Source organism: Phocoena sinus, chromosome 1, assembly GCF_008692025.1.
Source record: "Phocoena sinus isolate mPhoSin1 chromosome 1, mPhoSin1.pri, whole genome shotgun sequence".
Classification (NCBI taxonomy): domain Eukaryota; kingdom Metazoa; phylum Chordata; class Mammalia; order Artiodactyla; family Phocoenidae; genus Phocoena; species Phocoena sinus.
Window position 1 is genome coordinate 154523157 of NC_045763.1, and position 11298 is coordinate 154534454.

Genomic DNA, 11298 nt, shown 5'->3' on the forward strand with positions numbered 1-11298 from the left:
ACCGGAGAGGTGGCCCCCGAGAAGGTGGCGTACGCCTGGGGCCGGGCCTCATCCGTGAGCCACGGGCCACCTGCAGCAACAGGTGTCTCACCATCCAGGGGCCGGGTGTTCGAGCGCCGTGGGGTTGAGCTACTGTCTGCACGGCAGCCGTGTTTGTCTTGTTGAGCCTGGGGAGGCCCCCTGGTGGCTCCTGGAGAGCCTGGCCGCATTTCTTCCTTCCCTTGGCCTTAGAGCCCATCACGTTCATGCCGTTTCTGGTTGCAAAAGGACCTGTGTTAATAAAGACCACGTGTTAGGACAGCACAAAAGTGTCTAGAAATCTGGGCCAGGAGGAGAAGGGAGGGGGATTGGCTGCGCCCACCAGTGGCCTGGGAGCCCTGCCCACCTGCAGAGACCTGAGCCGGGGCCCGCGGGGAGGGCGTGGCCCATGGTCCCCAGCGCCTTCCGTCTCTGGGTTCCAGGAGAACTGCGTGATCCTCAGAGAGCTGGTGAGGCTGCAGGCCCTCAAGTCCCGCCTGCTAGGGTTCCGCACGCATGCCGACTCCATGCTGGAGATGAACATGGATAAGACCAGCCAGGTGGCGGCCGCTGTCCTAGGTAACACCGCCTCCTCCTGAGTCCCAGTGGGGATGGGGGTCAGGCAGACCTCGACCGGACGTGGTGCTGCCTGAGACCCCACTGTGTCAGCCCTTCGGGGTCGCCTTCCCGGACCCTTCTTTCTGCCTCGAGGGGCGTGGGGTCGGGGGTGGCTGGGGGGCTGCCCCAGGGACGTAGCCAAGCCTCTCCCCTCGCCCGCAGGTGAGCTGGCCCAGAAGCTGAAGCCCCTCGGGGGGGCAGGAGCGGCCGTGATCCTGGAGCTAAAGAAGGTCGAGTGCCAGAGGCGGGGCCTGCACTTTGACGGCCCCATCAACGCCTGGGACTTGCGCTACTACATGAACCAGGGGGAGGAGACGTGCTACCACGTGGACCAGTACCTGCTCAATGAGTCCTTCCCCATGCAGGCAGTCACACGCGGGCTGCTCGGCATCTCCCAGGAGCTGTTGGGGCTGACCTTCGACCTGGAGGAGGGCACCAACATGTGTCACGAAGATGTGAGGCTCTAAACTGTCTGGGACGTGGCCTCGGGCAAGGTCATCCATCAGCAAGTTCTACTTGACCTCTATCCTCGGTGCGTGTGTGGGGGAACCTGTCGGCCGTGGGCCGGGGCTCCTCTGTGGAAGCGGGGCCCCATCCACGTCCCTCCGCAGGGTGGGGAAGTCTGGGCACGCGGCCTGCTTCAGCCTGCAGCCGGGCTGCCTACAGCACGATGGGAGCTGCCAGATCGCCATCGCAGCCATGGTGGCCAACTTCACCAAGCCTACGCCCAACCTGCCCTCACTGCTGTGGCATGATGAGCGGGAGATCAACTTCCACGACGTCGGGCACGCGATGCACCAGCTCCGCTCCCAGGCGCAGGGCTGCAGGCAGGGGGCGGGGAGGGCCCGGGCATGCGTGGTCCTCAGGCAGGCCCTCGCCATGGGGTTCTTTCATTGACATCACCCCGCACGTGGTGACGCCCTCGGTGTCAGCTTCCATCATCAAACCCCAGGCACTGGGCGCGTCAATAATGGAAATGGATGTCCTTGAGGCTCTAGAGGCTGGAAGACCCAGATCAAGGAGTCAGGGCGGGTTCCCTGCATGTTAAATACATGTACTCAAGAGTTGCCTTTAAAAAAGACAAAAGAAAAGAAAGGAACGTTGCCTGCACGTCTGCTGACAGCCGGTGATGAGAACCAGAGGGAAGGCTCTGGGGCCGGAGGCGCAGTGCCCTGTGAGCTCGGGGGCTGCTGCCAGTCTCCGTGGAGGCTCAGCGAGTCCCAGTGACTTCCCCACGTGGGGGGCACCAGCTGAGCGTCTGGGCCCAGGACCCACTGCTTGTTCAGTCTTCCTGTGGTCAGCCCTTCATCCTGAGAGCGATACTCTCACAGGCTGCACCGGGGCATGTGGGGACAGTTTACTGAGCTGTACAGACGTCACTACTGCTTTGGACCATTTCCATCATCCCGAAAATGTCCCTCACGCCCTTAGCTATCACTCCGTCCCCTCGCCAGCCCCTGACAACCAGGAACCCACTCGCTGACTCTGTGGATCTACCTGCTCTGGACCTTTCTCCTCAGTGGGGTCACGCCCTGTGTGTCCTTCTGTGTATGACTTCTCTCGCTGAGCATCGTGTTCTCAGGGTGTATCGACGTGGCAGCGAGCGTCAGGGCTTCACCGCATTGCGTGGCTGAGGGACGTAAAGACGAGAGAAAAGAAAAGAACGTTGCATGCAAGTCTGGTGACAGCCGGTGATGAGAACCAGAGGGAAGGCTCTGGGGCCGGGGGCGCCGTGCCCTGTGAGGCCCTGGCGCTGCTGCCAGTCTTGGTGGGGCACGGGCAGCACCGTCCCTCAGGAACTGCTGGACAAGCTCATCAAGTCCCGGGAGGCCAACCCAGATGCGGCCGGACCGAGGGAAGGGCAGGGGGCTTCCGGTCTGCCCGTCTGGAAAGCGCGGCCTGGACACGGTGCCAGCCCCCCGTCTCCTTCCTCCCGCCCCCCAGGCCTCTTCAACCTGTGCCAGATCGTCCTGGCCAAGGTGGTTCAGGCCCTGCACACGCAGACGCCTGCGGACCCGGCCCAGGAGAATGCCCGCCTCTGCCAGGAGATCCTGGGGTGCCCAACCATGCCAGGTAGCCAAGCGCGCGCCGGGCCCACCTTACCGGTCGGTTGGCGGTTACTGCCCAGGTCAAGAGGATCGTCTGGTGGTGTGTGAATGGGGACCGACTGACGGGCTCCGGCCGAGGCCCACTGACCTCTGGCCTCTTCCTGCCACGGTTCCTTGGCTGGTCCCTCCAGCTGTGGCCCGCAGAGTCGGAGGGTGGGGTGGGAGGCTCTGCACGTGCTTTCTAGAGAGCCTGGAAGAGGCAGGAGAGGGCTTCATACCCCGGACAGAAGGCATCGACGAGGTCTGCCCATGCGTGTCGGTGCGGACACGCGGTTCACCCCCTCGTGAGTGCTTTAACCAGTGATCTCCCCGTGGTGGAGGGCGAGCCCTGACTCGTCTCTCGCAGCCTCGGCAGCTGACCTTGTAAAAGGCTTAGGAGTGAACCCTCGTGAGCTTCAGCAGAAAGTCGGCAAAGATTTATTTGTGTCCCTCCACTGAACTGCCAGCAAGGTCCCCGTTTTCTACAAGTGTTGGGCCAATACTCTCTAGTGGCAGAGGACTCAGACAAGGCTGCTTTGAGGCCCCCACCCCCCCTCTGGGGCAGGGGCACTGAGCGGCCAGGAGGCTGGGCAGGAGCCCCTCCACGTGTGTCCCAGTGACCCACCTGCCTGCGACCTTTGGCCGCCTGGCAGGAAGCTACGACGCCCAGTTCTATGGCTACCTGTGCAGCAAGGTGTACTCCGCGGACACGTTCCACACTCACTTCAAGCAGGAGCGCAGCCTGAGCGGCAAGGTGAGAGGCCTGCCGCGCAGACCAAGAAGGCGCTCTTTGGCCTGGGCCTAGATGTTGTGCCGCCCCCCTGGGCCTGCTGGGCTCTGAGGGCCCTGCCCTGGACCCCCTGCTCCCCTGCCCTTTGTTCAGTCACAGCAGAGGTGGCCACACCCACACCCTCAGTGAAGGCGGAGTTCCACCCTCCTCCAACCCCGCCCCCTCTCCGCAGGCTGCCATGGACTACAGAAGCTGCATCCTGAGGCCAGGGGGTTCCGAGGATGCCAAGGGCAGACATGATGGCCTTAAATGAGTCGCAGAGGCCTTAAGTGGGCTTGTGTGGTTGGGCTCACCTCTTATGTTTCAGTGAACTTTGTGAGAAGACAGGGCCTGGGAGCTGCAGCCTCACAGTTGGGCTCCACAGTAAGATGTGTGGGACACACCTCAAACTGACCCAAAACATGGAGCAATACCAGCCATCTAGAGGTCTAAAAGAGAGCCACTGCAGCTAGCCCATAGGTCCAAGAAAAATAAATTCATATTTATGTAACTGAGTTTTGGGGAGATTTGTTCCAAAACATTATCACAGCAAGAGCTGACTAATACAACATCCTCCAAATCACTGCTATGTACATGGCTGCCACCATGCCTACGTGTAAGGCAATTGTGTCCTCAAACTTTGAGAATTCTTGAATTCTTGGTGCCTCTCCAACACAATGTACATGGCTAAAGTTTCCCCAAATAACTTCACTAATGTACCACAAAGATCTCCCTAAACTTTTATTAAATGTAATGCAAAGTTCTTTCTATTCATTTTCTGTTTCTACGTAGTTAAAATGCTTTTTATCAACCTAAAAGGATGGAAAACTGGAACAAAACATCTTTGTGGATAGCTGTTTTTCACAAAGGAAAATTACTAACAAACCAGGCATTTCACTGAGTGTAGAGCACTAGTGCCCCTAGTGCCTCTAAATGCCAAGTGAACAAAGGCACTTAATAAATATTGAATCCTGCTCTCTCCACTTGAGAGGGGAGAGCAAGCTATTCTCAAGTAGTGGAGGGATTCTCTTAGCAGCTATTTGCAACATTCTGTGAACCTGGACACTGTGTAGCTACAAAGAAACATTTTGTCTAAGGAAACTAACTAGAGAAACTTGAAAGTGGAAAAAGAGAGAAGGAATGAGAGAATACCCTTCTCATGGTGACTCATTCACTTATTCGTTCATTTACCAAATATTCACTATGTGTATAGTACTGTGCTGAAAACTGCACAGAACACAGAGATGTACCCCTATTCTCAGGGAGATTAGACGCCAGAGAGGGAGATGAGACGTAGATGCCTTATGGCAGTTCCACATATGTCTTGTTAAACTGTTTACAAGTTCAGGGGAGAGAAGGGATCCAGAAATTGCTTGGATTCTCAGTGAAGTCTTCCCAGAGAAAGAGGTGTAAGATAGACTGAATAGAAAAAAAACAATTAATGTCATAGGTAGATATGAAAGGGAGCAAAGATGCAGAGATAATTAGACCCAGTTCTTTTTTAAAAAGTCTAGAAAGTGAAATTAAAGCCAAATTATGGAGGGTCTTGAATGTCAATCTTAAGAGTTTGGCTGTATTGGGTTGAAAATGGGTGCCACGGACGGATTGGAAGAGGGCAATGGCATAACCCAAGAGCCTTGGGAGGTGTAGGAGAGGTTGCAGGGAGGAAGATAGAAAGACATGCGATTCTCCGAAGCAGTCATCGTAATCCAGGTGTAAAATAATAAATGGTAGAACCGGAATAATGGCAACACAGATGGAAGGGAGGAGTATGAGAGACACTAGAAAGAAAAACTGTCAGGGCTTCACCATTGATTGGATACATTCATTTCTCCATTTAACAAAGGTTATCAGTAACTGTGCTAGTCGCTGGGAATCAAGAGTAAGCAAAACATTCATGATCTCTTCCTCATGGACCATATGGTAAACACCTATCTAAAACTGGATGTAAAATGTGATGAAGGCTATAAGCGAGAGGTACGTGGTGTTATGTGAGCTACGATAGGGGGATGTGATGAGTTGAGTAGGTAAGGGGATACTTTCTTGACAAAGTGACACATGAGAAGAGATGAGAAGGATGAGGAGGCATCAATCAGTTGCAAACTAAACAGAAGGACATTTCACGCAGAGGGGCAGCATGGGCAATGTGCCGTTGTAAGTATGCAGGCCTGAAAGGAGGCCACTGTGGGCTGGATGATTGAGAATGAAAGGAAGGAGGTGCAAGACGAGGCTGCAGAGATCATGCTCCATCCTGCCCAGGGGATGCCCTGCCCTGCAGACTAGCACACCCAGAGTGCCAGTGCACAGCCAGATGAGAAGCCTGCTCTAGCATGCAAGTCAACACTGCTTCTTTCACCAAGAAAGTCTTGCCTGTTAAACTAAACAGCATATCTAGTGGACATATGATTTACATTCTGAAGCAAGCTCCTTATCTTACAGAACGGCAACAGTTCTCCACCGGAAGCCAGCCTGTGACTCCACATTTTAGACTACGGTGAGGAGGTTTGTCTTTATCCTAAGAGCAATGGAAAGTCACAGAAGGATTTGAAGAGGAGAGGGTGGTGTCTGCATCATGGAACATTGATTGGAAGGCAGCCAGAGTCAGCAGAAAGAAGATGAGGAAGTTTGTGTCTGAAACACTTATCTTCTTGATGAAATAAGAGGTATCCTCTTCAGGTGAGAGAGCAAAGACACACAACAGAGTCTAGTGGGACATGAAAAGAGTGGAGAAAGAGTCATTGTTAAAGGCCATAAGTAAGGGAGTAGAAGAAAGAAATGGGGACCACATGTCAGTTAAAATAAGACAGCCTATGTTGTTGCCATAGCTCTGTGACTGGATCTAACAAAACACATTTCTCTGAAAGCAGGTCCAGAGAAGATGAATGTTAGAGATGATCAGAATGCATCTGCAGTGAGGTTCCATGGGAAGGTAAAATGGCTTGGCAGTCTGGGTATAATGTTGTCATGATGGACCAGCAGTCAACTACAGGGAATCAGAGGTAAAATGATAAACTGTATTCTAGTCAAACTTACACTCACCAGAGCCCGGAAGGAGGAGAGCCCGTGTCTTGTACTGCCTGGTAGTCATGTCCCTCCCAGCTCAGGTATTGGCAGGGAAGCCCAGGCATCTTGTCTTGGGCCAGGCACGCACCTGGCTTGTCAGAGGGTCCCAGAGGTGCTGTGGGGAGGCAGCTTTTGCTCACCATGTTCAGGGAAGCTAGAACACACCAGATGCTGAAAGGAGAACCAAAGCCACTATTAAGACATAATTCAACTGTCTCCCACTCCAGCAAGGGGTCCTGTTAGCACCGTATCAGTGCAACTGGCGTCACCCCAACCCAGGACCAAGCCAAACGAACACCTCTCCAGGGGCCTCGAGACCCCACAACCTGTGCCACGCACACGGGAGCATCACTGAGCTACGCAAAGGGGTGAAGCCCTGAGACTCACAACAACGTGGACGGACCCTGAGAACACGATGCTCAGTGAGAGAAGCCAGACACAGAAGGACACACACTGTGTGATTCCATTGATGGGAAACGTCCAGAACAGGCAGATCCACAGACACAGAGTGTCAGGGGCTGGGGCAGGGGACTGCCAGCCCTTTGCGCTGATGGAATGTTCTGGAATTAGAGGTGAAGGCTGCACAGCTCTGTGAATATAGTAAAAGCCATTAAATTGTACACTTCATATGGGTGAGTTCAGTGGCGTGTGAATGCTATCTCGACAAAGCTGTTATTTAAAAAGACACAAAACCCAAAACACCCAGCGCGGCTCCTCCTCCCCTTGTCCCGCCCCTTCACCTGGTGTCTGTCCCAGACCAGGTGTGGGCCCAGCGTGTCCTGCGGTCCCAGCACCTGCTCCCCGGTGAGAGCCTTGCTCAGCCTGCAGGGTGAGTACAGAGCAGACGCCAGGGAGCCACCTGCACACCAGGGGAAACTTGAGCCACCACTACCATGGGACGTGCAAATCCTTCCCTAGAGCTCCCCGCCCCGAGCCCCACGACTCCCGCCATCCCCGTGGGCACCACCCCATGGCGGTACATCCCCCCGCCACCCCGGCACACAGCCTGCAAAAACCCCTTCCCCACCCAGGAAAAGACGCCTCAGGTTTTTAAAGGACCAACGTTCTCAGAGGTAACCTCTCTCACACACCGGCCGCCCATGCACCTGGTGTGAGTCTGACGCGCTTTCCCGACATCGGCCGCGCACCCCATGACTAACTCGGGGGATTCAAACGGAAGCCCCTCAGAGATGAGGAGGCATCGTCATCCAAGGTCAATACTCAGTGAAGCACACAGCGTCCAACCTCCCAACTGTAGCTCATGGGAACCTGTGACTCGGCAGCCTTGCCAGGTGCCCTGGACAGGAAGAGGGCCTGGTCTGACACAGGGGCGCTGAGGAACAGAGCCCCAGGCTAGGCACCACGACAGCGGCTGTTGAGTGGGGAGAGTCTGGGAAGGAACAAGAAAGGCGGGCGGTGAGGGAGGCACTACAGAGCCACGCGTGAGCTGCGGAGGACCGCGGACTGGCACCCAGCACGTCCTCTGTTAACACCTTTGGGACCGCTCGACGCCACGGGCACGGCAGGAGACTGTTCCCACGGCAGGTGGGAATGGCAGGGACAGCTTGAGGGGACAGAAAAGATGCCAAAGAGGCCTCCAGGCAGCACCCTGAGTGGGAAGAAGGAAACAGGACTGTCATCCCACAGCCAGGGAGAGAAGGTGCACGCACTGGGGAAGAGTGCCAGGAACACGAGAGGAAGACACGGCAGAGAGAAAGAGGTAGGAGAGGGGTTTCCTGGGAGACGTGCGCCGGGCCCGGGACCCAGGGATGTGCAGACACAGCCAGTCGCACCCTACAGGTCCCCGAATCCAAAAGGGACACCAAACACTCTGTATCTTGACTGTATCAATGCCAATGAAATCATTACATCGGTGTGTAGCTTTGTAAGATGCCACCATCGGGAGAAACTGAGTAAAGAGAACGTGGGATGTGTCCGACCTATTTCTGACGGCTGTGCAAGAATCTACGATAATCTCAAAATAAAAAGTTTAATTTAATTAAGGAAAAAAGGATGCAGCTCCTAGAGGTAGACTGGGGGCCGGTCCCCTGCAGCTCCCAGCCGCCTCCTGCCTAGTGAATATCCAAAGGGCCGGCTGGCTGCCTCTGGCCCCTCCCACCAGGAACAGAGTATACAGGCGGCATTTGGATGTTAGGGACCAAAGTATGAAAGCTAACAGGCACGTACATATGGAATACCAGGCTTTTCCCGATGATCCCTTCCTCTTTAAAGAGGCTACTTCACCCACGGAAAGTCCTCAAAGGGTTAACCTGCCTTCCACCTGAGCTCAGACTAGGCAGGACTCACACCAGCAGAGGTCAGATCAGAAAATGTTTTCTGAGTCACGGGGAGGGATGGCTCACTCAGCCGCCCACTTCAGCTACTACCCACTGTGGAGTGAAGGGTGTGACTGCTCAGTGGGCATTCATCAGAGACTCGTGGGCTCTCAGGAGGAAGCCAGAAGCAGGCGGGGACACTCACACTGGGGCCGCTCCACACCCACAGCCTCAGTGAGTCACGGAGGGGAAGGACCACTGCACGCCCTCGCTGGCTCCTGCCCTGCCATCAGGCAGCCGAAGATACCACCTGCTTCCTCCTGAGCTGAGACCGGGTTTTCCCACCAAAAGAAGGACCATCCTGCTTTAGAAATGCCACTGTGAACTATAAGTAGATATCTGGGAACTCTCAGTCACAGAAGGAACAAAACTCGCCCTGCACCCCGCCCTCCTATTTGTCAATTGCACAAAAGCCCATCTTGGAGGCTGGACATTTCTGCGTACAGGCGGTTGTGGCTGTTTGCACTTCCTCCTGCGGGTGCCCCCACCTCAGAGAAGCCACCCACACCTCCCCCAGGGCAAATCTGGCAGCCCCACTCTCTGGGACCTCAGCTGATCCCATATACGGGGCACTACACCTCAGCTGAACTTCTGTGTTTACAGATCACCTACCGTCCTTAGTTCATAAGTTTTGAGAATAAGAATACTGTCACCCTCAGAATGGGAGAAAATATTTGCAAACAAATCAACGGACAAAGGATTAATCTTCAAAATATATAAACAGCTCATGCAGCTCAATACTAAAGAAACAACCCAATCCAAAAATGGATAGAAGACCTAAATAACCACTTCTCCAAAGAAGACATACAGATGGCCAAGAAGCAGGTGAAAAGCTGCTCAACATCACTAATTATTAGAGAAATGCAAATCAAAACTGCAATGAGGTATCACCTCACACCAGTTAGAACGGGCATCATCAGAAAATCTGCAAACAACAAATGCTGGAGAGGGTGTGGAGAAAAGGGAACCCTCTTGCACTGTTGGTGGGAATGTTAATTGATACAGCCACTATGGAGAACAGTATGGAGGGTCCTTAAAAAACTAAAAATAGAATTACCATATGATCCAGCAATCCCACTACTGGGCATATACCCAGAGAAAACCATTATTCAAAAAGACACATGCACCCCAATGTTCACTGCAGCACTATTTACAATAGCCAGGTCACGGAAGCAACCTAAATGCCCATCAACAGACGAATAGATAAAGAAGTTGTGGTACATATATACAGTGGAATATTACTCAGCCATAAAAAGGAACGAAATTGAGTCATCTGTTGAGACGTGGATGGATCTAGAGACTGTCATACAGAGTGAAGAAGTCAGAAAGAGCAAAACAAATATCGTATGTTAACGCATGTATGTGGAACTTAGAAAAATGGTACAGATGAACCAGTTTTCAGGGCAGAAGTTGAGACACAGATGTAGAGAACAAACAGATGGACACCAAGGGGGGAAAGCCACGGGGGGCGGTGGGGATGGTAGTGTGCTGAACTGGGCGAGTCGGATTGACATGTATACACTGATGTGTATAAAACTGATGACTAATAAGAACGTGCTGTATAAAAAAATAAATAAAATTCAAAAATCAAAAAAAAAAAGAATACTGTCTACTGTCCTCTGCGCCCCCTGGAACACTCACTCTAAATATCCAGGAGGTGCTTGCAGAATGAATGAATCAATGAACAAACAAGCTCACTCATTTCAAACGTGCAGTCACATGAGTAATCTGACCTTCTAAGAAGTTAAGCTTCTGGAAGGAGTCCATTTTCTTAATGTATTCAGCATCGAGTCATCACAAAATATGAACTCTTATAAACTACTGCCCCCTCACTTCCCATGAGAAAGCAAAATTCCTCAGCAGGGAAATGGGAGGGTAGCAGACATTACCCGCAAAGCTTTGAGAAGGCTGCGGCTCGCTGAGCACTTCACTAGGGCCCCTGACCGCCTGCCTGGTAGTAGGACAGACAAACCAGGAACGGCTGCTGACCGGCAGAAAGAGCGCCCGGCCAGGCAGGTAGCACACCCCACACCCTGCCAAGCGAGGTCCGGCCAGCAAGGGAAAGACGCTCTTTCCACTTCAGAACCGCCCACCACTAGAAAGCCAGGTCCTGCCAGGGCCTGGACACACGAGGCCTTCCTTACAAGGGTAACAAATCTGTGGCCTTGCTCTGCCTCGAATAAAAGACAGAGGCGGGGACAACGTGACCATCTCCAGATGAACTTTCAACTTCGTTTCAAGTGCCTGGGTGCTGGGTCACAATGCATTTCTAAACTCTTCCAATACTCAAAAATACCTATTTCTAAGATGCAGAAGGGTTGTTAAACATACACTTAGCACAGATTCCAGTCCCACTCCTATTTTCTCAAGTGAGGTAAAAACCCAAGTTCACATGGAAACCTGCCCT

The 11298-nt window shown here is 53.5% G+C and overlaps 2 protein-coding genes across 2 annotated transcripts; both read left to right on the forward strand.

Moving 5' to 3' along the window:
• Positions 1-245: 245 nt before the first annotated feature.
• Positions 246-1698, forward strand: LOC116741040 (thimet oligopeptidase-like). The gene is given in 3 exon segments (XM_032607242.1): positions 246-257; positions 462-597; positions 673-1698. Coding segments are annotated over 3 exon segments (867 nt in total). The 3' UTR covers positions 1392-1698.
• Positions 1699-2297: 599 nt separating this feature from the next.
• Positions 2298-6935, forward strand: LOC116741171. The gene is made up of 3 exons (XM_032607320.1): positions 2298-2784; positions 3377-3477; positions 6783-6935. The coding sequence occupies exons 1-3, from the start codon at positions 2331-2333 to the stop codon at positions 6933-6935; spliced, it is 708 nt and encodes a 235-aa protein (XP_032463211.1). The 5' UTR covers positions 2298-2330.
• Positions 6936-11298: the final 4363 nt, after the last annotated feature.

Bases quoted from the DNA above. Each gene is read 5' to 3' on its own strand.
- LOC116741171 (XM_032607320.1), top strand. From the start codon at position 2,331: ATGAGAACCAGAGGGAAGGCTCTGGGGCCGGGGGCGCCGTGCCCTGTG. The intron at 2,785-3,376 runs GTGTGTGAATGG...GCCGCCTGGCAG, and splicing joins GTCAAGAGGATCGTCTGGTG to GAAGCTACGACGCCCAGTTC. The intron at 3,478-6,782 runs GTGAGAGGCCTG...CTCCCACTCCAG, and splicing joins AGCGCAGCCTGAGCGGCAAG to CAAGGGGTCCTGTTAGCACC.